The following is a 24,391-nucleotide window of genomic DNA, read 5'->3' as shown; positions in this document are numbered from 1 at the left end:
TGGCATATGGAAGTTACTGGGCTAGGTTTTGAATCTGAGCTGCAGCTATAGGCATATGCCACAGCCGTAGCAACACTGGATCTGAGCTACATATGCAACCTATGCTGCAGCTTGTGGCAACACCAGAACCTTAACCCACTGAGTGAGTCCAGGGATCAAACCCACATCCTCATGGATACTCGTCGGGTTTTTAATCCACTGAGCCACAACAGCAACTCCTAAATTCTTTTTATTTATTTATTTTTTGGCCCTGCCTGAGGAATGTGGAAATCCCAGGCCAGGGTTGAACCTGAGCCGTAGCAGCAACCCAAGCTGCTGCAATGGCAGCGCCAGATTCTTAACAAGGGAACTCCCCAAAAGACACTTTTTTTTTTTTGGTCTTTTTGCCATTTCTTGGGCCGCTCTCATGGCATATGGAGGTTCCCAGGCCGCCAGCCTATGCCAGAGCCACAGCAACTTGGGATCCGAGCTGAGTCTGTGACCTACACCACAGCTCGTGGCAACGCCTGATCCTTAACCCACTGAGCAAGGCCAGGGATCGAACCCGCAACCTTATGGTTCCCAGTCGGATTCGTTAACCTCTGTGCCACGATGGGAACTGCAAGACACTTTAATTTCTTAATAAATATATACCTAGTACATATAGAACATTTTTTTTTTTTGGTCTTTTTGGGGCCACTCCCATGGCATATGGAGGTTCCCAGGCTAGGGGTCCAATTGGAGCTGTAGCCACTGGCCTCCTATGCCACAGCCACAGCAATGCAGAATCTGAGCCGCATCTGTGACCTACCCCACAGCTCATGGCAGCGCTGAATCCTTAACCCACTGAGCAAGGCCAGGGATCAAACCCACATCCTCATGGATGCTAGTCGGGTGTGTTAACCACTGAACCATGACAGGAACTCTGTAAATATAGAACTTTAAAAGAAGTGAAGAAGTTTGAAAACTTTGAATTATAGAGATAAGAGTTGAATGATAGCATCATCCTAAATTGCAGGTGCAGACTTCTTTACTGGAAATGTGGTGATGTATCAAAGGTGGATGGCTGTGACTCACTATCTTGTGTTGCTTTCTTTTGCAAAAAAAATGGAGGGAGCTAGGAGTTTCCTTATGGCACAGTGGGTTAAGGATCTGTTGTCGTCACTTCTGTGGCCTGGGTTCAGTCCCTGACCTGGGAACTTTCAACATGCCTCTGACATAGCCAAACCAACAAACAAAAAAAATGGAGGGAACTATGTTATAAGCACTTCCAAAATACCCAGTCAAAATGAACCCAGAAGAAGCTGCCAGGAGACTAGGAATCACATATAGTAGATTCTTTTGCTGCTATTTTAATAAAACAAAAACAACAGTATTAATTTTTAGATATTATGGTCAGTGGCTTTGAGTTTGAAAAAAAATTTTTTTTTAAAAGGGAGATTGAGAAGTGTTAGAGGCATTAAAAATGCTAAACTTATAATTCTTCCATATCATAATCTTTGTATGATTGATTCAGTATTATTTTATGTCATGCCCACAAATTCTCTAAAATCATTTTGTAAATCTTGAATAATATATGCCTCATGCTTTGGGAAAGTGCTGCTAGACTGTTTTATTCATGTTGATCGATCACCTAGAATGTTTTAAGACTCAGTACAGGTCTCACTAACTCTTCTGTTAGGAAGAGTATACCTAAAGAGCTATAAGATCATGTAAAACTTTAAAACTGAGCTGTTTCCTTCCATCCCTCCCCCCCCTTCCCTGCCCCCTCCCTCCCATCTCTGAAGAAAAGAAAAAGCCATTGTGTTGGTGCTAGTTTGAGGTTGCTAGAAAGGGTCACATAATTAAGGATTCTTGTCCCTGATGCACAGTTGTCATCCAGAGGTTTCCCTCCTCTGGCCTCTTGGGGATTTTGTTTGTTTCTTTCCTGTGTTGGATGCCCTTTTTCTTGTATCTCATCTCTCTCTTTTTAAATTAAAGTATGGTTGATTTTTTGTCTCTTTCTTGATTTATCCTTATTCACGTAACAAATCCCTTGAGACAGGGATCATAAAGGGTAAAATATTTTTGATAATGAATGTCAGAAAATATCTCTCCTCTACATTAGTTTTGCTGATTATTCTAAGTTGGGAATAATTTTCTTTCAGAATTTAGAAGACTTTGCTCCATTATGTCTTTTTGCTCCCAGTGTTGAGAAATTTGAAGCCATTGTGGTTCCTGATCCTTTGTTTCGTTTTTTTTCCTCTGGACATTTATAGACACTTCTGTTATCCCATTATTGTAAAATTTAGTGTGATAGGCATTTGATTGGTTCTGTTCTGATAATTCCAGTTAATCTGATAGTTGAAGTCATTCAGGTTGTGTGTGTGTTTTCCTGTGTATTTTGGTCTTTTTCTTTTTTCATGTTTTTTTGTTTTGTTTTGTTTGCCTTTTCTAGGGCCACTCCCGTGGCATATGGAGGTTCCCAGGCTAGGGGTTGAATCAGAGCCCAGGTATGGAAGAAGCCGTTGGTCTCTGCATTCAGGCATTTAGTTAGCGTAGTTTTCAGAACAGCATCCATGCTCTCAGTTGTACTTGAAATCCTCCAGTCTAGAGACCCTCCATTTTACCTTTTCCAGGAATAAAGACCTGGGCCACCTTATTAGAAGGGTTTCAGAGAGCTCTTTGGAAACTAGGCTGTTCTACTTTTCTTTGAAGGAGTTTATAAAAAACACACAGTAATCTCACTGAATACTTAACCTGATGATGGAAAGCTGCCTAATGTTAAATTCTTAAGAAAGTTACACTCACTGGTGTTGCCTTTATCAGTCTGTATCTTTACCCTCTCTAAACTTTTAGAAGTCTTTGTCACTTCTAAGAAAATGAAATAGCATACCCCTCCTTTTCCGGGTTAAGCCTACTCTCCCCCTCTTCTACCCAAAAAGATCAGAGAAAGTAGATAGCAACCAGTTGCTTCAGAAAACAAGCTTATCTTTTTTTTTTTTTTTTTTTTTTTTTTGTCTTTTTGCCTTTTCTAGGGCTGCACCTGCGGCATATGGAGGTTCCCAGGCTAGGGGTCTAATCAGAGCTGTAGCCGCTGGCCTACGCCAGAACCATAGCAATGCAGGATCTGAGCCGCGTCTGCAACCTACACCGCAGCTCACGGCAGCGCTGGATCCTTAACCCATTAAACAAGGCCAGGGATTGAACCTGCCACCTCATGGTTCCTAGTCGGATTGTTAACCACTGAGCCACTACGGGAACTCCACAAGCTTATCTTAAAAATAAAAATTCACCCAAGACCAATTTTAAATATTAAAAACATGACAGTAGCAGCATTCATACATAATTCTTAACTTTTGACCCAGGGGTCTCACACCTTAGCTGTTAAGCAAAATACCTGTATATTTGATGGTGTTCATTTCAGGTTCTCTGTTAGGACAAATAAGGCACATCATTGTTTTAAGCTATCTTCTGATTTCAGAGATTTTCCAATCTGAAAAAAATATGTGACTTAAAAATAGATTAAGGACGACATATCGAACATGTTGAGGGTTTGATTTAACTATCAACTATTTAAAGTTGGAAGGAGAATAACGTAGGATTTGGACTGAGAATGCAATTTTGCATATGTACAGCATATGGACAAGTATTAAGGCCACAGTTAGCTCCAAGAGCAACATTGCTAAATAGCAAAAGGTCCACAGCTCAGCTAGCAGAACTGTACTCTTCATGTGATTTGGGAGAATCCCCTTCTTTCAGGCTGATGCTGTCTATATAACCAGACTTACTGAGGCATAGGCTCAATTTCTACCTTCTCTCATTTCCTATGCTGAGTATCCTTGTCTAAGGCAAAAGCTATAACAGTATCACTCAGCGTCAGGCACAGTGCTAAATGCTTTACAAACATTGTTGAACAGTTTTCATGACAACCCATTGAGTTATTATTCTTTTTTACAGTTAATTCTTGGGCCCAGACATCTTATGAACTCTGTAATTGTGTATTTACTACCTGTGTAGTTTATTTGCAGTACAACAGTTGGACTAGTCCTTTTACTACAGATTTTGTGTCTCCTCTGCTCAAAACCTATTTTGGCTTCCCATTTCACTCAGTAAAAGGGAGAGTCCTTATATGGTACAAAACACGATGTTAATTGCATTCCCCTCTTCCACTTGTACTCTCATTTCACTGAATTCTGTGATCTCTTTGCTATTCCTTGAACACAGGACACTCCTGATTTAGGGTTTTCACTGGCTGGTCTTCCTGCCTTGAAGTCAAACTCCCTAACTTCTTGGCTCAACTGTTACCTCTCATTGAGGCCTACTCTGACCTCATTATATACATTGCAGTTTTTCTCCTTTCCCCCAGCACTTATCATCCACAATTATATTACAGAATTTACTTTATTCTGTATCCCTCCACTGGAAAGTTGGCGTCTCTTGAGATTGGGGGTCTTTGTCTCTAATTCACTGAGTTAACCCAGGCATCTAGTAGAACAGTAGTAGTTGCTCAGTAATGTTTATTGCATGAGAGACAGAGTGAGAAAGTTGGTGTGGAGGAAGTTAGCAAAAATATCCCAAAAATGTTTTATTAGGATGAATAAGATTATGTGTAACTTTTCTCCTTTATTTGTCTCCCATTTATAAATTTAATTATATCATTTAAAAATAAAAACATAGTAAAAACAAACTACCAGAGTAGAAGGAAAGAGCCAGTATCAGGAAGCTAGAGCAGGCAGCCACAAGGTTGAAATCTGGCACCTCATCTTAGCAGCAGCCTGTCCCACAAATGCTCTGATCTTATCTACCTTAAGAGTAAAGACTGATGATGTGATAAAACTCTGGTAAAAGTTATGGGTTCTTTTGACCTTAGATATTCTGTCAGTAATCTTGGCTGTCTATCTTACTTATGTAACCTTGGACAATTTTTTTTTTTTTTTTTTTTTTTTTTTTTTTTTGTCTTTTTGCCTTTTCTAGGGTCGCTCCCGAGGTTCCCAGGCTAGGGGTCTAATCGGAGCTGTAGCCGCTGGCCTACACCAGAGCCACAGCAACTCGGCATCTGGTAATCTTGGACAATTTTAGTTAACGTTTTTGGTCCTCAGTTTCTTCATCTCCAAAATCAGGATAATATCTCTCAAAGAATTCCTAGGAGGCTTATATATTTTATTACATTTAAAGAACTGATACTTACATAACAAAATGTGAAAAACTCATTATTACTATACTGTAGTATGTACTCAGTAGTATTGTACACACTGAAAAGAAAGAACTCAGTAGTTGTTAGCTAATATTATTGCTGTTTAATTGGTATAGAATTTTAAGAAATTCATTTTTTGGTGAATATATTTTGTTTCCCAGTGAGTTTTGGCAGTGTCAAAATAGAGGACAAGCCAGTGTTGTTATTGTTCAGATAGCCAGAGTTTGTTAGGTATTTGTATTTTTCATGGACACTTGCTTGTGGTTATAATTTTATATTATGTATTAAAATTAGCTGTTTACCTTAATAATTTACATAAATTTAAATATTTAATATATTGTGGATTCTGCAGCAATCATCACAGTGATTTTGAAGTCTTGGTTGAATAACTCCTATGAGTCAGATGGCGTGATCAGTTCTGGGAAAACAAGCGGCATGTGTGTACTCTATCCTCCAGGAACTTATGGTCAGGTAGGGAGGCAGACATGTAAGTAAATAATTACCATACAGGGTGGGAAGGGCTGTTAATATACATGTGAATAATATAAATATGAAAAACAGGAGGGAGCGGTAAATTCTTTATGAATAGGGAGCAAAAAAGGGAGGCCTTATGGGAAGAATTTTACCTGAAGAACATCACAGAGGACCAAAGCCTCATAGAGACATATAGAATTCTATGCAGGGGCTGCCCTCAAAGAAAGACATTCAGAAACCTTCTTTGTACATTTTAAGGTTTTATGCTATTCAGAGGTTAGATCTCTGAAACTATCCAGAAGAGAAGATTTTTTTTTTTTTAAAGTTACCAGACTGAATGAGTATAGTTTGTTGTGTGTGCTTTGGAGAAGGATTTAAATTGGAAGTGGAATCTACATTAAGTTCAGTGAAATAGAATTAACACCTCACTCTTATTTGGTATTTTCTTTAAAAGCAGAAAAGAACAGGAAACAGAAGACCTCATAGCAACAAAGATCATTATAAGAAGTGATAAATGAGGAGGTATAGAGGAAGGGCTTTTTTGAAAGAGAATGAAATATTAGAATTTCAACATAGGGTAAAATAATAGAGGAAATGAGACTGCATAGTGTAAGACCCATGGGCGTATAAGTTCTGTGCCTTAAAAATGTCATATTATTTAGAAGTTAGTGAGCCATGTAACCTAATCAGCCATGGAGAATAGTCTCAGATTACTATCAGTGAATCCCTTAATGTAGGTATTTTCACAGTAAATTTGAATGATCAGTAAGGTCACAAAATAACTAATGGTGCCTGAGAAAAGAATGAAAACTTAGTATACTGAGTTCTTTTGAGTCTACTTGGCAATGAAATACGTAAAAACTGGAAGAATTACATGAAGTAGCAGAAATGACTATTTTGAAATGTAATGGAAGATGGAATTAGCACCCATGGAGAAAGTTCATTGGTAGAACTAAGAAAGACAGTTTAAGACTAAATGGATCCTTAAGTTGATCATTCAGTGCAAGAAGATGTATTTTGTATGGAAAAATACATTTGGGAAATCATTGGAAGCTCTGGTAAGGATTCTGGGCTTTAAATTACACCAGTAGCTTTCAAACTTAGTAGTGATCCACACTAAGAAATATGTTTTATAATGTATGTGTACCTGAATCAAAGATTTCTCAAAATAATTATTACCTGTGCTGTGTGGATATATTCTGCTTTTAGAATATCTATTCTAATTTTTTAAAGAAAACTGATCTTGAGTCACCAAAATGGTTTTCTGAACACTAATGGGTCATACTCCACAGTTTGAAAAAGTTACAGTCTAGGAAAGAAAGAGACTTGAGTTTTTGAGTCTTAAAAGAATTTGACTGTTAAAGAAGGTAACTTCACACCACCGGTCAGAATGGTTATCATTAGTAACTCTACAAATAACAAATGCTGGAGAGGGTGTGAAGAAAAGGGAACTCTCCTACATTGTTGGTGGTACAGCCACTATGGAAAACAGTATGGAGCTTCCTCAGAAAACTGTAGAGCTACCATGTGATCCAGCAGTTCCACTCCTGGACATATATCTGAACAAAACTATAATTCAAAACGATACATACACCCCTGTGTTCATTGCAGCACTGTTTACAATAGCCAAGACATGGAAACAGCCTAAATGTCTATTGACAGATGACATATATACAATGGAGTCCTACTCAGCCTTGAAAAAGAATGAAATAATGCCCTTTGCAGCAACATGGATGCAGCTAGAGATGCTTGTGCTAAGTGAAGTCAGTCAGAAAGAGAAAGGCAAATACCATATGCTGTCACTTGTATGTGGAATTAAAAATGGCGCAAATGAACTTAGCTACAACACAGAAACAGACTCATAGACATAGAAAACAGACTTGTGGTTGCCAAAATGGGTTGTGGGTGGGATGGACTGGGTGTTTGGGGTTAGTAGATTTAAGCTATTACATTTAGATTGCATAAACAATAAGGTCCTACTGTATTTAGCACAGGGAACTATATCCAGTCTCCTGGGATAGACCATGATGGAAAAGAATATTAAAAAAAAAAAAGAATGTATATGCATGTATCACTGAATCATTTTGTTGTATAGCAGAAATTTGCACAACATTATAATTCAACTATAATTAAAAGAAGAAGGTACCTGTTCTGTCCTTGTTTAAAACCATATTGGGTGCTATTTTAGTTATACAGTAGTCTCCCCTTGTCTGTGGGGGATACTTTCCAAGATCTCTAGTGAATATCTGAAACTGCAGATGGTATTGAACCCTACTTCTTATACATACATACGTATAAAAAAGTTTATTTATAAATTAGGCACAGTAAGAGAATATCCAGATTGCCAGCATCACTATTCTTGCACTTTGGGGCCATTGTTATTAAGTAAAATAAGGGTTACTCAAACACATGTACTGTTTTACTGAGACAGCTGACCTGATAACCCAGAAGGCTGCTAAATGACTAAGGGGCAGGTAGAGAATACAGTGTGGATGTACTGAACAAAGGGATGATTCACATCCCTGGCTGGAGGAAGCAAGTTGGTGTGAGATTTCATCACACTGCTCAGAAATCAAAAAGCTTAGAAAGGTGTACACTTTATTTATTTTTATTTTTATTTTTTATTTTTTTAGGGCCACTCCTGCAGCAAATGGAGGTTTCCAGGCTAGGGCTGACATCAGAATTGCAGCTGCCAGCCTATGACACAGCCATAGCAATGCAAGATCTGAGCTGCATCTTTGACTACAACACAGCTTGCAGCAACAGCCAGGTCCTTAACCCACTGAGCGAGGCCAGGGATTGAACCTGTATATTCATGGATAACTAGTCAGGTTCTTAACTTACTGAGCCACAATGGGAACTCCAAGGTGTGCAATTTAAAACTTAAGAATTGTTAATTCTGGAATTTTCCATTTAATATTTTTGGACCATGGCTCTCCATGGGTGACTAAAACTGTAGAAAGTGAAACTTTCTAAGGGGGAAGACTACTTACTGTACCAATCAAAGGGCCAAAGAAGGCAACTGAAGTGGATCTCAAAATAGAGCCTATCAGATTTTTAAGGGGTTTGCCCTTTGACTTTACCTTGAGTCCCCTTGCTGCATAATTCAGAGCTATGTATCTTTCTACTGTGGTTATTTTGTTTGCTCTCAAAGTCAGTACTATGTAGAATCTATAAACCCCCCCCCCCTTTTTTTGGCTGCACTCATGGCATGTGGAAGTTCCAGGCCCAGGGATTAAACCTGTGCCACAGCATTGATAATGCCATGTCCTTAACCTCCTGAGCCACTAGGGGACTCCAAAACCATGAAAAGAAAATGTATCATTCTCTAAATTTCTAAAAAGAAATATTCATGTAGAGAGTAAATGAGTTTGAGTGATTATGACAGGTGAACTATGATAGTAAAAATGAACTTTTTAATATAGAAAGGTAGAGCTTTAAAAAGAGTTTAGACTATAAAATCATGAATTACATGGAGTTCCTGCTGTGGCACAGTGGGTTAAGAATCTGACTGCAGGAGTTCCTGTTGTGGCTCAGTGGTTAATGAATCTGACTAGGAACCATGAGGTTGCAGGTTCGATCCCTGGCCTTGCTTAGTGGGTTAAGGATTGGCGTTGTCACGAGCTGTGGTGTAGGTTGCAGACTCGGCTCAGATCTGGCGTTGCTGTGGCTCTGGCGTAGGCCAGCGGCTACAGCTCCGATTCAACAGTCAACCCCTAGCCTGGGAACCTCCGTATGCTGTGGGTGTGGCCCTAGAAAAGACCAAAAAAAGAAAAAAAAAAAAAAAAAGAATCTGACTGCAGTGGCTTAGGCTGTGGAGGTGCAGTTCCATCCCTGGCCCAGGAACTTCCATATGCCTTGGGTGCAGCCATAAAAAAAATCATGAATTACATGACTGAAGAGAACGTATCTTCAAACTCTGCTATGACAGAATGAAGCATAAAATCAATAAAAGGCAGACTTCTTGCTGAAACTATGGAAACTGCCATGCTCAGATATTATGCTGGAAATAATAAAGAGAAATTTTGATCAACTCGAGATTGATACATGTAGTTCCCATCTTCGCTCAGTGGTTAAGGAACCTGACTTGTATCCATGAGGATGCGGACTCCATCCCTGGTCTTCCTCAGTGTGTTAATAAGGATCCCACATTGCTGTGGCTGTGGTGTAGGCCAGCAGCTATAGCTCCAATTGGACCCCTAGCCTGGGAACCTAAGAAGACAAAAAAAAAAAAAAAAAAAAAAGATTGACACATAAAGTGGGTGACTATAGAAAGCTAAGCTTTCTAGCAGCTAATGAGTTGCCCCTTTTTCTGTCCACATCCATCTGCTGATGTCTTTCAGAGACCGAATCTAGGATTGAGCCCATTGTGGCAAATATTTAACTGAAGAGTAGTGAGAGGATCTAGGCTTTTTGAGTTCTTAGGTGCTCTGTAATGAGGATGAGTAGGGGTGGGGGAGAATGCAGAAGGAAGCAGCTTGGAGCAGCTGCACCTAAAATATTCTAGCATAGGCTAGAATTTGTATTAGATAAATGTAGGTTTCCTAAATTTATAGAATCTAGCTGTCACAGTAAGTGAAATTCTGAATATGCTATGTCCTTTTTGGTTAAAAAAAAAAAAGTAAATGTTTAGTCTGTTGAATACAAATTCTCAGGCTGTCTCACTAGATAGATGTTTAAGGTCAGGGAACTTTGGTCATAATAAAGCTACTGTTGGAGTTCCCGTTGTGGTGCAGTGGTTAGCGAATCCAACTCGACCCCTATCCTGGGAACCTCCATATGCCTTGGAAGCGGCCCTGGAAAAGGCAAAAAGACAAAAAAAAAATAAAAATAAAAATAAATAAATAAATAAAAATAAAGCTCCTATTTTGTATATGTGAAGAGGGTTATCTAAAAAATATTTTTTTAAATCATTGGGCAGAAATGAGCTTTTAAATTTAGATTTCCTATAACCATTTTGTCACAAAGTTTTCTTCAGAGGGCATTCTGAACAATCCTCTTTTAAATAATACACTTTTATGTAAGGACTGAAAAGTTTGGGTAAATATCAAGAGATACTTAATGCATTTTTTTTAAATGTTTGGTTTACTTTTGGTATTGTACAGCACGTCATTTAAAGTATTTTTAAAATCTCTTGTGACAGATGATGATGGTGGCATTGGTCTCATCTTGCATTATGAGGAATAATTTACAATTTTAGCAGTAAAGTCCAGTAGTTTTTCTGCTTAAATATTAAAGTGTGAAATACTACCTATTTAAAGCTTAAAAGTTTTCTTATTAATTTTTAGGAGTTCTTTTTATGTTAAGAATAGTAATCCCATTATTATTATTTCCCTGTCCTATTATAGGGAAGTAGATATGTCTTGTTTTAAATGATTGATTTCTTCTAACATAATGAATTTCTCCACTGATAATGCATGTATTTTGAAATTTCTCTTGAGTACTGTGAAAGACCTTTTACTGTCAGAAGCAGATTTCTACTTTGGATTGTTTAATTTTATTGTGCCTGTGTGTGTGTGTGTGTGTATTAGCACATTTGGTCAACAGATCAGAGGGAGAGATCACAATATTAGAAGCTAGATTTACATTTTTGTTATGTATACATTTACATGTGAGAGTAGTATCAATGAGGTTTCTGAATTTCTCCATTTAAGATTGAAGTATATTGCTGCTGTATGGTTTTTATTTCATTTTTATTTATTTGTTATTATTGTTATTTTGCTTTTTAAGGCCGCACCTGCAGCATATGGAGGTTCCCACGCTGGGGGTCCAATTGGAGCTACAGCTGCCGGCCTCTGCCACAGCTACAGCAGTGCAGGATCTGAGCTGAATCTGCGACCTACACCATAGCTCACGGCAACGCCAGATCCTTAACCCACTCAGCAAGGCCAGGGATCGAACCTGCAATCTTATGGTTCCTAATCGGATTCGTTTCCACTGCACCACGACAAGAACTCCTTATTTTTATTTTTTTGCTATGCCTGCAGCATGTGGAAGTTCCCAGGCCAGGGATTGAAATCATGCCACAGCAGTTACAGTGCCAGATCCTTGACCACTAGGGCAGCAGAGAACTCTGCTGTATGGATTTTAGAAGTTGCTTTCGTCTTGTTTTTAGATTTGTACACTTCCTCACAAATTGATTATGTAGTACCTTGGCATAGAGCTTCCCATGATCAGGTTAGGGGTATAGGCATCAGCCTTGGGGCATCTGATAGGGCCCTTGGACTGAGTTTGTTCATGTAGATATGTTTTAAATTAAAATAGGATTTTTCTGTGAGTGACATGGAAAAATATTGGGAGGCACTATCTTAGCATGCTTCTCAGCCTATAAGTGGTCTTGATATAGACCTGGGAAAATAAAAATTTGAATGATAAATAATGAAAAACTTGAAAGTTAAAGTGGGTTTGCTTTTATTTTGCCAGCGTTTATTATTTATTTATTTTATAAAATTTACTGGCATGTAGGTGACTTAAACAGTGTTGTGCTACTTTCAGGTGTACAGCAAAGTGAATCAGCCACACATATACATATATATCCATTCTTTTTCAGATTCTCTCCCCATATAGGCTATCACAGAGTATTGACTAGATTTCCCCAAGCTGTACAGTAGGTCCTTGTTACTGATCAGTTTTATATATAATAGTGTGTACATGCCAATCCCAACCGCCCGGTGTGTGTCTCTCCCCACAGTTTCCCCTTTGGTAACCATAAGTTCAGTTTTAAAATCTTTGTGTCTGTCTCTGTTTTGTGAATAAGTTCTTTTGTATCATTTTTTATTAGATTCCACATATTAATGATCTCTTACCATATTTGTCTTTCTCTGACTTCACTTGGAGAGTGTGTGTGTGTGTGTGTGTGTGTGTGTATGTATCCGCACATCTTCTTTATGCAGTCCTCTTTAGGTTGCTTCCATTTCTTGGATATTGTAAACAATGCCCTGGTGAGCATTGGGGTCATGTATCTTTTCGAATTATAGTTTGCTCCGGATATATGCCTAGGAGTGGGATTTCTGGGATTTTTTTTTTTTTTTTTTTTTTTTTTTCTTTTTAAGGCCACACCTGTGGCACATGGAAGTTCCCTAGGCCAGTGGTTGAATCAAAACTGCAGCTGCCGACCTATGCCACAGCCACGGCAATACCAGGTCCAAGCCACATTCGTGACCTACAGCTTGTGGTAAGTCAGATGCTTAACCCACGGAGTAAGGCCAGGGATTGAACCCGAATGCTCATGGACACTACGTTGGGTTCCTAACCTGCTGAGCCACAACTGGAATTCCTATATATATTTTTTTCTTTTCATTTTTGGCCTTGGCCTATGGAGTTCCCAGGCCATGGCTCAGATCCAAGCCACAGTATTTTTTTTTTTTTTTTTTTTTTTTGGTCTTTTGTCTTTTTAGAGCCGCACCCATGGCATATTGAGGTTCCCAGGCTAGGTATCTAATCAGAGCTACAGATGCCAGCCTGCACCACAGCGACAGCAATGCAGGATCCAAGTCACATCTGTGACTTACACCACAGCTCACAGCAACATGGGATCCTTAACCCACTGAGCAAGGACAGGGATCAAACCTGAAACCTCATGGTTCCTAGTTGGATTCATTTCCACAGTACCACGATGGGAACTCCCTAAGCCGCAATCTTGACCTAGGCTGAAACTGTGGCAACACCAGATCCTTAATCCACTGTGCTGAGCTGGGGATTGAACCCACATTCCAGGGCTCCCAAGACTCTGCCAATCCTGTTTTACCACAGCTCCGTTTTTAGTTTTTTTTATAGTACCTCCACACTGTTCTCCATAGTGGTTGCACCAACCTACATTCTCACCAGCAGTGTAGGAGGGGTCCCTTTTCTCTACACCCTCTCCAGCATTTATTGACTTTTTGATGATGGCCATTCTGACTGATAGGAGGTGAAATCTCATTGTAGTTTTGATTTGCATTGCTCTAATAATTAGTGATGTTGAGCGTATTGTCAAGTGTCTTTTGGCCGTCTGTGTGTCTTCTTTGCAGAAGTGTCTATTTAGATCTTCTGCCATTTTTTGATTGGGTTTTTTTTCTTTATTTAAAGTTTTATGAGATGTTTGTATGTTTTGGAGATTAATGCCTTGTCACTCACTTCGTTTGCAAAGGTTTCTCCCATTCTTGTCAGCTTTTATTAACAGTTACTGTAGTGTGTTCTCTACTAAGCACCAGCACTGTTATTTTCTAAGTGCCTGCAAGACTTAGAATTCATCATAGAATAACTATGTTCTTGGACTTAGGCTACAGTTAAGTCTTATAAGTGGCCTCTTTAGCCAATAAAATATAATACAGTCTTCCCCCACAACTAACTACAGAATGCAATTTATTGCAGTTTGTTTTTTGCTGAATAGTAGATATTTTTTAAAGGTATACTGCCAAACAGATTTAATTCATATTTTACTAGTTCTTGACAGGTTTTTTTTTTTTATATTAAAAATGATTTTTTTTGCCGCATTATTCTGGTACCTAACTTAACTCATTTAATCAATATTTGAGTTCCTTTATGTTCTAGTTACTACGTTAAGGACTAAGAATGTAGTAGTGAGGGAGTTCCTATCGTGGCACAGCAGAAGTGAATCCGACTAGGAACCATGAGGTTGTGGGTTCGATCCCTGGCCTTGCTCAGTGCGTTAAGGATCCGGCATTGCCGTGAGCTGTGGTGTAGGTTGCAGACGCGGCTCGGATCTGATGTTGCTGTGGCTGTGGTGTAGTCCGGCAGCTGTAGCTCCAATTAGACTCCTAGCCTGGGAACCTCCATGTACCACAGGTATGGCGCTAAAAAGAGGAAAAAAAAAAAAAAAGAATACAGTGAGTAAGATTGGCAAGAGATACTGGCTAGATTGGCAGGGGCAGAAAGAGTGTGGGAGGTACTGACCAAAATCTGTAAACAGTTAACATGGTGGTAAGTGGCATGAAGAAAATAAGACAGGAGTTCCAGTCATGACTCAGCGGGTTAACAAATCTGACTAGAATCCATGAGGACGCAGGTTTGATCCTTCACCTCAGTCAATGGGTTAAGGATCGGGTTGCTGTGAGCTGTGGTATAGGTCGCAGACACGGCTCAGATCCTGTGTTGCTGTGGCTCTGGTGTAGGCTGGGAGTATGGTGCAGCCAAAATGAAGATGGGGAACGAGGTCCCTATGAGGCTGTCACCCAGGGGACTTAGGAGGCCCCCAACGCCAAGGCCCCTCCCCTGTCAAGGGTGTAGGTCCAAAATGGAGCCTGAACCACTGGCCAGGAAGGCATAGGCCCCCAAGGGCCCGAGAAAGCCTGGCATTCCCACCACAGCCTCCTCTTCCAAGGTGGCCAGTAAGAAGGCTGAGGCCAAGAACTGGAGGTGGGGTGGCGAGAGACTGAGATTCTACTTTTTTATTCCCCTAAAAACTATTATGGTATTTATTTCACTGTAACCTATTTATCAATGAAGACTGCCCCACCCTACCCCCCCAAAAAGTCTTGGGCAGCCTTTTCCATGCCTGCATATATAGCTCCTATTGGACCCCTAGCCTGGAAACCTTTATATGCCACGGGTGCAGCCCTAAAAGACAAAAAAAAAAAAAGAAAGAAAATAAGACAGAGTCATTTGATGAGGGTAGGGGAGTGAGGTCTTGTGGTGAGGGTGGAGAGAGAAAATGTCTCCAAAGAGGTGTTTTAGGTGAAGACTATAATGATTTGAAAAGGCCAACTTGCTTGTTTCTGGAGGTTTTAGCCTTCCAGGTGAAAGGAACAACTCGAAGTTCAGAAGTGCTGAGGTGTGAAGTTTGACTGTTTAGAAAGGTGTTTAGCTTTTATTTTGAGTCTTATTTTGAGTCTTAAAACAGAGCAGAGAAATGATGAGTTGCATTTTTAAGATTGCCCTGGCTGTGCTATGTCTATACACTGTATGAGTTACATCATTTCAGATTAGAGAGATGCTCAGGTGAGTCTTCCTTTTTAGCTGGGAAAAAAGATCTAGGGAAGAGAAAAGCTATAGATGCTCCTAATAAGTGACCTCATGGTAAATAAGAAATAGAATTAGGAGTATGTTGGGGTCTGGGTATAGGTGCTAAAAGTGGGAGGCAGTGTATCATGGTCCTGAAGGCTCTGGGATTTGTCCTGCTCTTACCCCTTCCAGAAATAAAATAGGCTTATAGAAGTTTATAGTGTAATAGTAAAGTACAAAGCAAAAAGTAGAAATAGGTGATAAATAAAAAGGAAAAATTTCCTCACCACCTTGCTGAAATAATCACTGTTAGTATTTTGTTTATTCTAGATTTTTCCTTACTCATTTATCACTCCAGATTTCCTCCCTCTTTCTAGATTACTATAAAGAAGATTCAAACTACATTTTTCATTTTTCATTTTGTCTTGGGCAGCCTTTTCCATGCCTGCACATACAGATCTACTTCATTTTTCTTTCTTTTGTTTTGTCTTTTTAGGGCTACACTCATGGCATATGGAGGTTCCTAGGCTAGGAATGGAATCAGAGCTGCAGCTGCTGGCCTACACCACAGCCACAGCAACGTGGGATCCAAGACACGTCTGCAACCTACGCCAGAGCTCACAGCAATGCCGGATCCTTAACCCACTGAGCAAAGCCAGGGATCAAACCTGCGTCCTCATGGATGCTAGTTGGATTCGTTAACCCCTGAGCCACAATAGGAACTCCAAGTTACTTCATTTCTTACATGAGTATTAACATGTTTGTTTACTTTGCTATTAAGTCTTTGGTCTTTTCTCCAGTTTTTCAAGGTTATGAACAATGCTATAGTGAAGATGCTTGTACATATATCTTTATATACTTTCCTTATACTTCTGAAGGATAAATTCTTACTGATATTGAATTATTAGATCATTCTTTAAGAGGTCAAATTTTTGGGAGTTTCTGTGTGGCTCAGCTGAAAACGAACCCTGCTAGTATCCATGAGGATGTGGTTTTGATCCCTGGCCCTGCTCAGTGGGTTAGGGATTCAGTATTGCTGTGAGCTGTGGTCTAGGTCACAGCCGTGGCTTGGATCCTATGTGGCTGTGGCTGTGGCTGGCAGCTGTAGCTCTGATTCACCCCTGGCCTGGGAACTTCCATACGCCACACCTGCGGCCCTAAACCAACCCCCCCCCCAACAAAAGAGAAGAGTTCAAATTTTTAACAGGTTTTTTTTTTTTTTTTTTTTTTTTTTTTTTTAAACCATATTCTCCTCCAAAAACCTTGTGCCAAGACTGAGAGTAATGCCAGGTCGTGATCTTAAGTCTCTAACTTCTCAGGTTTCCTCAGCTGTTAGCTAAGAATAGTATCTTTCATCCACTTTTGATTCAGGCATGTGATATGAGAAAGAGCTTAGCACATAGCAGCTATTCAGGCAGAAACTTCTGGTTAAGATTAATAAGACATTTGAATTAAATGATCTTTATACCATTTTGGCTCTAAATGGCTTATTTTAAGGGTCAGAGTTATATATAAGAAGGTAAGGGCTCTGGAGTCAGACACAGCTGCCAGATTCTAAATCCCACCTCTGCCAGTAAAAGCTCATCTGTAAAACGGGGATGTAATTCCTGCCTAGAGTATCCTCTAAGGGTCAGGTTAGATAATATGACTAGGATATATGCAGTTTACACTACCTCATAATAGTAGGTACCTAGTAAATGGTAACTATTGCTGATAATGTTAACAATAAGATAAAACAAGTTCCTAAAGGAGGAAGGTTTGAAAAGAATGGGATTCCCTTTCAACTTCACTGTTTTCTAAAGGAGGAAACACCTCTCACTTGTGCATGGTTCCTGATTCCCAGTCAATGTCAGGGCATTGCACATCCTTACTGCAGAGTATCTGACTTACTGTCATTGTGTGGCTATCTATGGACTTTGACTGCAGTTTTCTTGTAGCTTGATTAAAACATGATTATTTCTTGTTAGGTGACTATCTCTGCTTGCTTCTATTTATAAGCTTTGTTTCTGCACTAAAACCAAACTGTGAATGTTATGTTGGAAGATTCATGTACTTTAAATATAAACAGAATTTGGCTCTTTTACCTATCACCTGGATGTTTTTTTTGGCAAATAGCATGGTTTTTCTGTGCCTTATTTAGGCACAGAAGTAAAATAAAGGGTGGTTGGAGAAAGGATTTAAGATCTTTTTGGGTTGTTACACAAATAAGATAATTTTTTTTTTTTTTTTTGTCTGCACCCCTGGCACATGGAAGGTCCTGGGCCAGGAATCAAACCTGTGCTGTAGCAGCAAACCAAGCTGCTTCAGTGACAATGCTGGATCCTTACTCTGCTGTGCCACAAGGGACCCCCAGATGAGATCATTTATGTATAAAGTGTCTTAATATGCATCCTAGAAATATTAGTTCCTTTTCCTTCCTCAAAGGCAGAACATTACGGCTTACGCTTTTTTTTTTTGTACTTCTCATAAGGTGTTACTAATACTCAAGGGTAGTTGCTCATACTTAATACACAGTAATCAAAGAAGAAGGGAAATGGAATTGAAAAAGTATTAGACTAGAAATTAAGAGACCTGGGCTTATGTTCCAGGTTGTCTTTTAACTTGATATATATGCTTTGGTGAGTCTTTTGATCTCTAGTCCCCATTTTGCATATTTCTGAGTTGTCTATGAAATATTTTATAGTAAAGTAAAAAGAATGTGTATGTATATGTATACTGAGTCACTTTGCTGTACAGCAGAAATGGCACAACACTGTAAATCAGCTGTACTTTAATAAAAAAGTTAAATATAGGAGTTCCTGTCATGGCAAATCAGAAACAAATCCAACTAGGAACCATGAGGTTGTGGGTTTGATCCCTGGCCTCGATCAGTGGGTTAAGGATCTGGCATTGCTGTGAGCTGTGGTGTAGGTCGCAGACATAGCTCGGATCTGGTATCGCTGTGGCTTTGGTGTAGGCTGGCGGCTACAGCTCCAATTAAACCCCTAGCTTGGGAACTTCCATATGCTGTGAGTGTTGCCCTAAAAAGACAAAAAAAAAAAAAAGTTAAATATAAAAAAGTATACTAAAGTAGAAATTTTCTGAATAATATATTTAAGCAGAAGATATTATCTATAAGAAAGCCCACATACAACTGTTTTCAAAATTACTCTATTGCATTGTTAACTACTTTTCAAAAATTATAATTGTCTTTTTTTTTTTTTTTTTTTTTTTTAAACCAGGTTTAGGTATTTTGTAAGCTGCATCAATGGAGCACATACAGGGGGCCTGGAAGACGATCAGCAATGGTTTTGGATTCAAAGACGCAGTGTTTGATGGCCCCAGCTGCATCTCCCCTACAATAGTTCAGCAGTTTGGCTATCAGCGTCGGGCATCAGATGATGGCAAACTTACGGACTCTTCTAAGACAAGCAACACTATCCGTGTTTTTTTGCCAAACAAGCAAAGAACAGTGGTACGTGAACATTCCTCTCAAAATGTAGCTATTCATTAGCCTATAGAAGACATTATGGATCATGCTGATCATCTTATAGACAGGCACAATCTGTGAATTTCTTTTAAATGGCTGTGCCTGAGACATGTGGAAAGTCCTAGGCCAGGGATTGAATCCTAGCCACAGCTCTGACCTATGCCACAACTGCAGCAAGGCCAGATCCCTTAACTCCCTGTGCCAGGCCAGGGATCAAACCTCTACCTCTGCAGTGACCCAAGTGGCTGTAGTTGGGTTCTTAACCCACTGTACCACAGCAGGAACTCCTTTTTTGTTTGTTTTTTAATATAGTTATAGTTGATTTACAATATTGGTTTAGTTTTAGGTATACAGCAGAGTGATTCAGATATATATATTTCAGATTATGTTCCATGATAGGTTGTTGCAAGACATTGAATATAATTCTCTGTGTTATACAGTAAATCCTTGTTGCTTATCTATTTTAAGAAGAGTAGTTTGTGTCTATTAATCCCATACTCCTATCCTCCTGCCTTTCCCCTTTGGTACCCATAAGTTTGTGCTTTATGTCTGTGAGTCTGTGTTTGTTTTGTATATAGACTCATTTTCATACTATTATATAATATTTGTCTTTCTTTGCTTAACTTCACTTAGAATGATATTCTCTGGGATATATATACACACACACACCCCACATCTTCTTAAGCCAGTTGTCTGTTGATGGGCACTGGGGTTGTTTCCATGTCCTGGCTATTATAAATAGTGCTGCTGTGAACATTGGGGTGCATATATTTTTGAATTAGAGTTTTCATCTTTTCTGGAAATATGGCCAGAAGTGGGATGACTGGATCATATCATAACTCTAGTTTTAGTTTTTTAAGGAACCTCCATACTGTTTTCTATAGTATATGCACCAATTTACATTCCCACAAACAGTGTAAGAGGTTCCAATTAGGGTCTTAATTAATTGGCTTTCCAGTTGCAGACTTTATTGCTTTATATTTCTTTCACATTCCTTGCTTTTTCCCACCTCTTGGCTTTCCTTCTGTTATTAGTCTTGCCTGGAATGTCTTCTTTTCTGCCATATCATCTAAACAAATAGTACATTCAAAAGATGTGTTGAAAAGCTCCCTTGGACATTTCCAGCTAATTAAAAACTTTTTTGTTCTGAATATTAAAGCACACTGTTTAAAATTTTTCATGATATTACAGTAGTATATATAGAGGAAGATAAAATTATCTAGAAAAAATTATTTTGGTAAATTTTCTAGGCCCTGGGGCAGAGCTGGCGGTAGCTTAGAAATCACAGCTCTTTTGTGGGGCACTCACTAGCCAGTTATTCCTGCATAATTTCTGGCCCTAAACCCCAACTTTTCTAAGAAATTGCTGCTCAGAAAGTTTCCTACTATCCTGGGAGGGAAAACAAAAAACAAAAACCACCAGGTTGAAACGGAAAAGTGAAGTTGTGCTAATTTTGCTTGGTGGGAGATTTGAGAAAACCTTAGTTCAAAACATCTATACCTCCTCCTTTCCCACCCTCCATTCTTTGTATAAAATCAGTGTATTGTGTTTATTCTGTGTACCTAGGCAAGGCAAGATTCCAAGGTTGGGAAGTACAGTCCAGGGTTTTCTCAGTTTTCTAACTATTGCACTCTCCTCAGTTTATTAAAACTTTCTTAAAACAAAACTTCCTTTATACTACTTTTGTGAACCTGAAGAGCCTCCTAGTCATAGTGTTGTACATTTAGGTACATTTTGAACTGAAGGCAAAACTTGAGTAAATTTGTTTTTGTTCCTTTCCTAAAAATGAAAGTTTAATGGCTGACAGAATAGATAATAATAATCCCCTTGTATTTCAACAGTAGTCTTTCATTTGCAAAGTGATTTTTACTTATATATTTTCTTATTAATTTTCTTTCAAACTTTAAGTGGGAGCCCAGGTGGAAAGTGTGCATGTGATGGGAAGCTGAAGACCATTTGGTGGTGCTGCTGCAGAGTGTTATTGTGGTTTGCCTGGGAGACTGGGAAACTTAGGGTGGCATAATAATTAAGTGTACGGAACTTTAAGACAACCAGGTCCAAATTTAATCCTCATATTGCCCTTTATAAGGTGTATCATCTAGATGAGTTATGTAATACATTGAGCTATTTTCTGACCTTCATGAAAGGAGGCTTTTGCTGACTATGGTGGTTAGTTCATAAGTAAAATGGTAATTGTGATTATTTCTGAGTGTTTTCTACATCTTTGTATCCTCGACAGCCTTCATTTGAGCACTCCTAGTGGTTAGGGACCAGTGAGTGGTTTGGAAGCTTGGCCAGCTTTTGAGAAGATTTTATCAGAGAAAGTTAGTTTCTCCTTTTTCTTTGACTGAAGATGGACTGTATGTCTCTGAAAGAACCACCTTCTTTCACCAGGCATTCAGCTTCAGGAGAGCGTTGGAGGAGGAAGGAGTCCCTTGCTGGCCAGCAGCATCAGTTAGCTGTTTCTAATCATCCCCAGTTGTGTCTGTGCTGGAGCCCAGAATGACTATCATAATCACTTAGTGGGATCCCAGAAACCAGTAGATTTAACTGATTACAGCATGTATCCATGGGGAGTCGTATAGAAGAGAGTGACAGAATATGTCTGTTTAAATAATTTTAGAAGTATAATTAGTAGTTGCTTGGTTTTTTTTTTAATTTTTTAAATGATTTTAATTTTGCTTGGTTTTTAATTTTTTTTTTTTTTTTTTTTTTTTGCTTTTTAGGGCTGCACATGCAGCATATGGAAGTTCCTAGGCTAGAGGTTGAATCGGAGCTGAGCTGTGGGCCTATACCACAGCTACAGCCACCATACACTGTGGCTACACCATACGGTAAAGGCCACAGCCATATGTCTGCCACCTATACCAGAGCTCAAGGCAGTGCCAGATCCTTAACGCTGTGGCTCAGTGACCCACACCATGGCTGTGGCAACTTGGGATCCCACTGTACTGGGCCAGGGATTGAACCTGTGTCCTGGTGCTGTAGAGATCCTGCCAAACTTGTGCCACAGAGGGAACTCCACTTAGTTGAAATTTTTATATAGCTGCCATTATTAGCACCCTGGGCTCCCATGCTTTCTCTTGGGCCTTCTGAGTGTCTTCCTAGCTTTTGAGGATTGAGTACAGGTGCATGTGGAGGGGCAGGGGTGTATACTGCTAAGGCTGCCTGGAATGGGTGTGTGTGTTTATTTAAACTATCAGTGATATTTGTCCTTACAGCAGGGCAGAGGCTCTGTTTCCTCCGCTTCCTGCTTGCCCTCACTCATGTGAAGTGCATGTGAGATGCAATTTTTGTTAGGAAGATCAACCATTTTGTTGAAAATAGGTTGAAATACAAATTTTTGACCAGGAAGACCCATAATTGTTTACAGATTGGATTGGCTTATTTTCCTTGTTGGTGGATATTTATGCTGCATGAACATTCCCTTGCATCAGACAAATGAGAGATGTACGGAGGGAAAGTTTGACCATTTTCTCTTTCCCAACCATTTTGCTAACATCTGAGTATATTTCTTTTCTCACTCATACAACATATATAAACCCTTTAAATAACTTTACTCTTTTATTCTGAAGACTATTTTCCCCCATTAACATATGATGGACACTTTTCTGCCAGGTCATTGTAAGTAACATAGTAGAGCACAGTGTGATACTTACAGACATTCCATACTTTATTCAACAGCACTCACCTGTTGCTGGACATTCCAGTTGTTTCCCCTCTGTGTGTGTTTACATTATAGTTGACCCTTGAACAACTCAAGGGTTATAGACACCAAGCTTGTGTTCAGTTGAAAATCTTGAGTATAACTTACAGTCAGCCCTCAGTATATGTGGTTGCTCTGTATCTGCTGTTCCATATCTTCAGATTCAACCAACCACAAATCATGTATTTCTGTTTTTTTAAAAAAAATCCATGTATAAGTGCACCTGTGCAGTTTAAACCCATGTTATTCAGGGTTCACCTATACAAGCAATGCTATCATAAACTTCTGTATGACACCTTTGCAAACTGGTGTATTTATTTCTTTGCTCACCTTTCCAAGGGGTGCGTATGTTCACCCTGTGTTGGTTCTAAAGGGTTGTCCTTTGTTTGTAGGTCAATGTGCGGAATGGAATGAGCTTGCATGATTGCCTTATGAAAGCTCTCAAGGTGAGGGGCCTGCAACCAGAGTGCTGTGCAGTGTTCAGACTTCTCCATGAACATAAGGGGTAAGTTCTCAAAAGTCAGCCAGTTCTACCTTCATATTAGTAAGGATCTCCTAGCTTCAAATAATAACTACTTCATTTAAAAAAGAATTTGGGAGTTCCCCTCCTGGCTCAGTGGTTAACAAATCTGACTAGGAACCATGGGGTTGCGGGTTCGATCCCTGGACTTGCTTGGTGGATTAAGGAGCTGGCGTTGCTGTGAGCTGTGGTGTAAGTCACAGATGCGGCTCAGACCTGGTGTTGCTGTGGCATAGGCTGGCGGCTACAGCTCCAATTAGACCCCTAGCCTGGGAACCTCCATATGCCGTGGGAGCAGCCCTAGAAAAGACAAAAAGACAAAAAAAAAAAAGTAAATAAAAAATAAAAAAGAATTTGTACTAGCTTCCTGTAGAATAGTGAGTATTTGAATATCCTTGTCTACAAAGAGACAATTCAGAAGAATAAAACACTAATAAGAATGTGAATTTTTTGCTTGGATATTACATTGAAAAATAAAATACATGTTAGGTGTTAGATAGTGTTTCCATAGAAGGAAATAGTAATGTGATGGTATCTTGAGAACAATGATTCTTGTCTTTGCTGTAATTCATTATACAGAGTGGTTACTCAGAATGTATTTGCATTATTATTTATAGTTAAAGAAGGCTGTCTTTAGGGATTGATTTTTTATGATTCACTCATTCATTTTTATTCAGTCAGTATTTACTGAATCACAGCAGTTTGACAGATACTGGGCTAAAAGATGCAGGAGAATTCTGCTTCAAGGAAGATCCATAGCTTATCCTATTTCTAATGGTGGTGGCAAGATAGCAGCATCCCCACAAAGTCTAGGAGTAACACCTCATAGCAGCAGAGCTATCTACAACTATGGTATTGTCATGCTCCCCCCTTAAAAAAAAAACAATCTGGGGTTATAATATTAACTTTGTTCTTGGAAAGTGCTAGTTCTGTTATTGATCTTTAGCTTACGTTTTTTAATATTTCAGGGGGCTCCCCAGTTTGAGAGACTAGCCTAGGGAGTGAGTCTGCTCAAAAGAGTGAGCATAAATTCATTGGTATTATTCCTCTCAGCTTAGGAGGCATTTTGCTGAAGTGCAAATCTTTGAGCACATGTCAGCTTTATCTGGGTACAGTCCCAGGCTG

General features: G+C 39.3%; 1 protein-coding gene across 6 annotated transcripts in view; it reads left to right on the top strand.

Annotated features, from left to right (window-relative positions):
• Positions 1 to 24,391, top strand: part of RAF1 (Raf-1 proto-oncogene, serine/threonine kinase) — a 76,784-nt gene that overhangs the window by 27,517 nt on the left and 24,876 nt on the right. For 2 of the 6 annotated variants that reach the window (XM_021069351.1, XM_021069348.1), the window contains exons 2-4: positions 5,508 to 5,626; positions 18,793 to 19,025; positions 23,139 to 23,251. In XM_021069351.1, coding sequence (XP_020925010.1) covers positions 18,819 to 19,025; positions 23,139 to 23,251 — 320 coding nt within the window. In that variant the 5' untranslated portion in view covers positions 5,508 to 5,626; positions 18,793 to 18,818. Of the gene's footprint in view, positions 1 to 5,507; positions 5,643 to 18,792; positions 19,026 to 23,138; positions 23,252 to 24,391 lie in introns of all 6 variants that reach the window. The other 4 variants (XM_021069349.1, XM_021069352.1, XM_021069350.1 and 1 more) reach the window with 2 other exon arrangements.

The sequence above is a fragment of the Sus scrofa genome, chromosome 13 (genome assembly GCF_000003025.6).
Source record: "Sus scrofa isolate TJ Tabasco breed Duroc chromosome 13, Sscrofa11.1, whole genome shotgun sequence".
In the NCBI taxonomy this organism is placed as follows: Eukaryota; Metazoa; Chordata; class Mammalia; order Artiodactyla; family Suidae; genus Sus; species Sus scrofa.
Note: the sequence above shows the minus strand (reverse complement) of the source record. Positions and strands in the feature narration are given on the sequence as shown.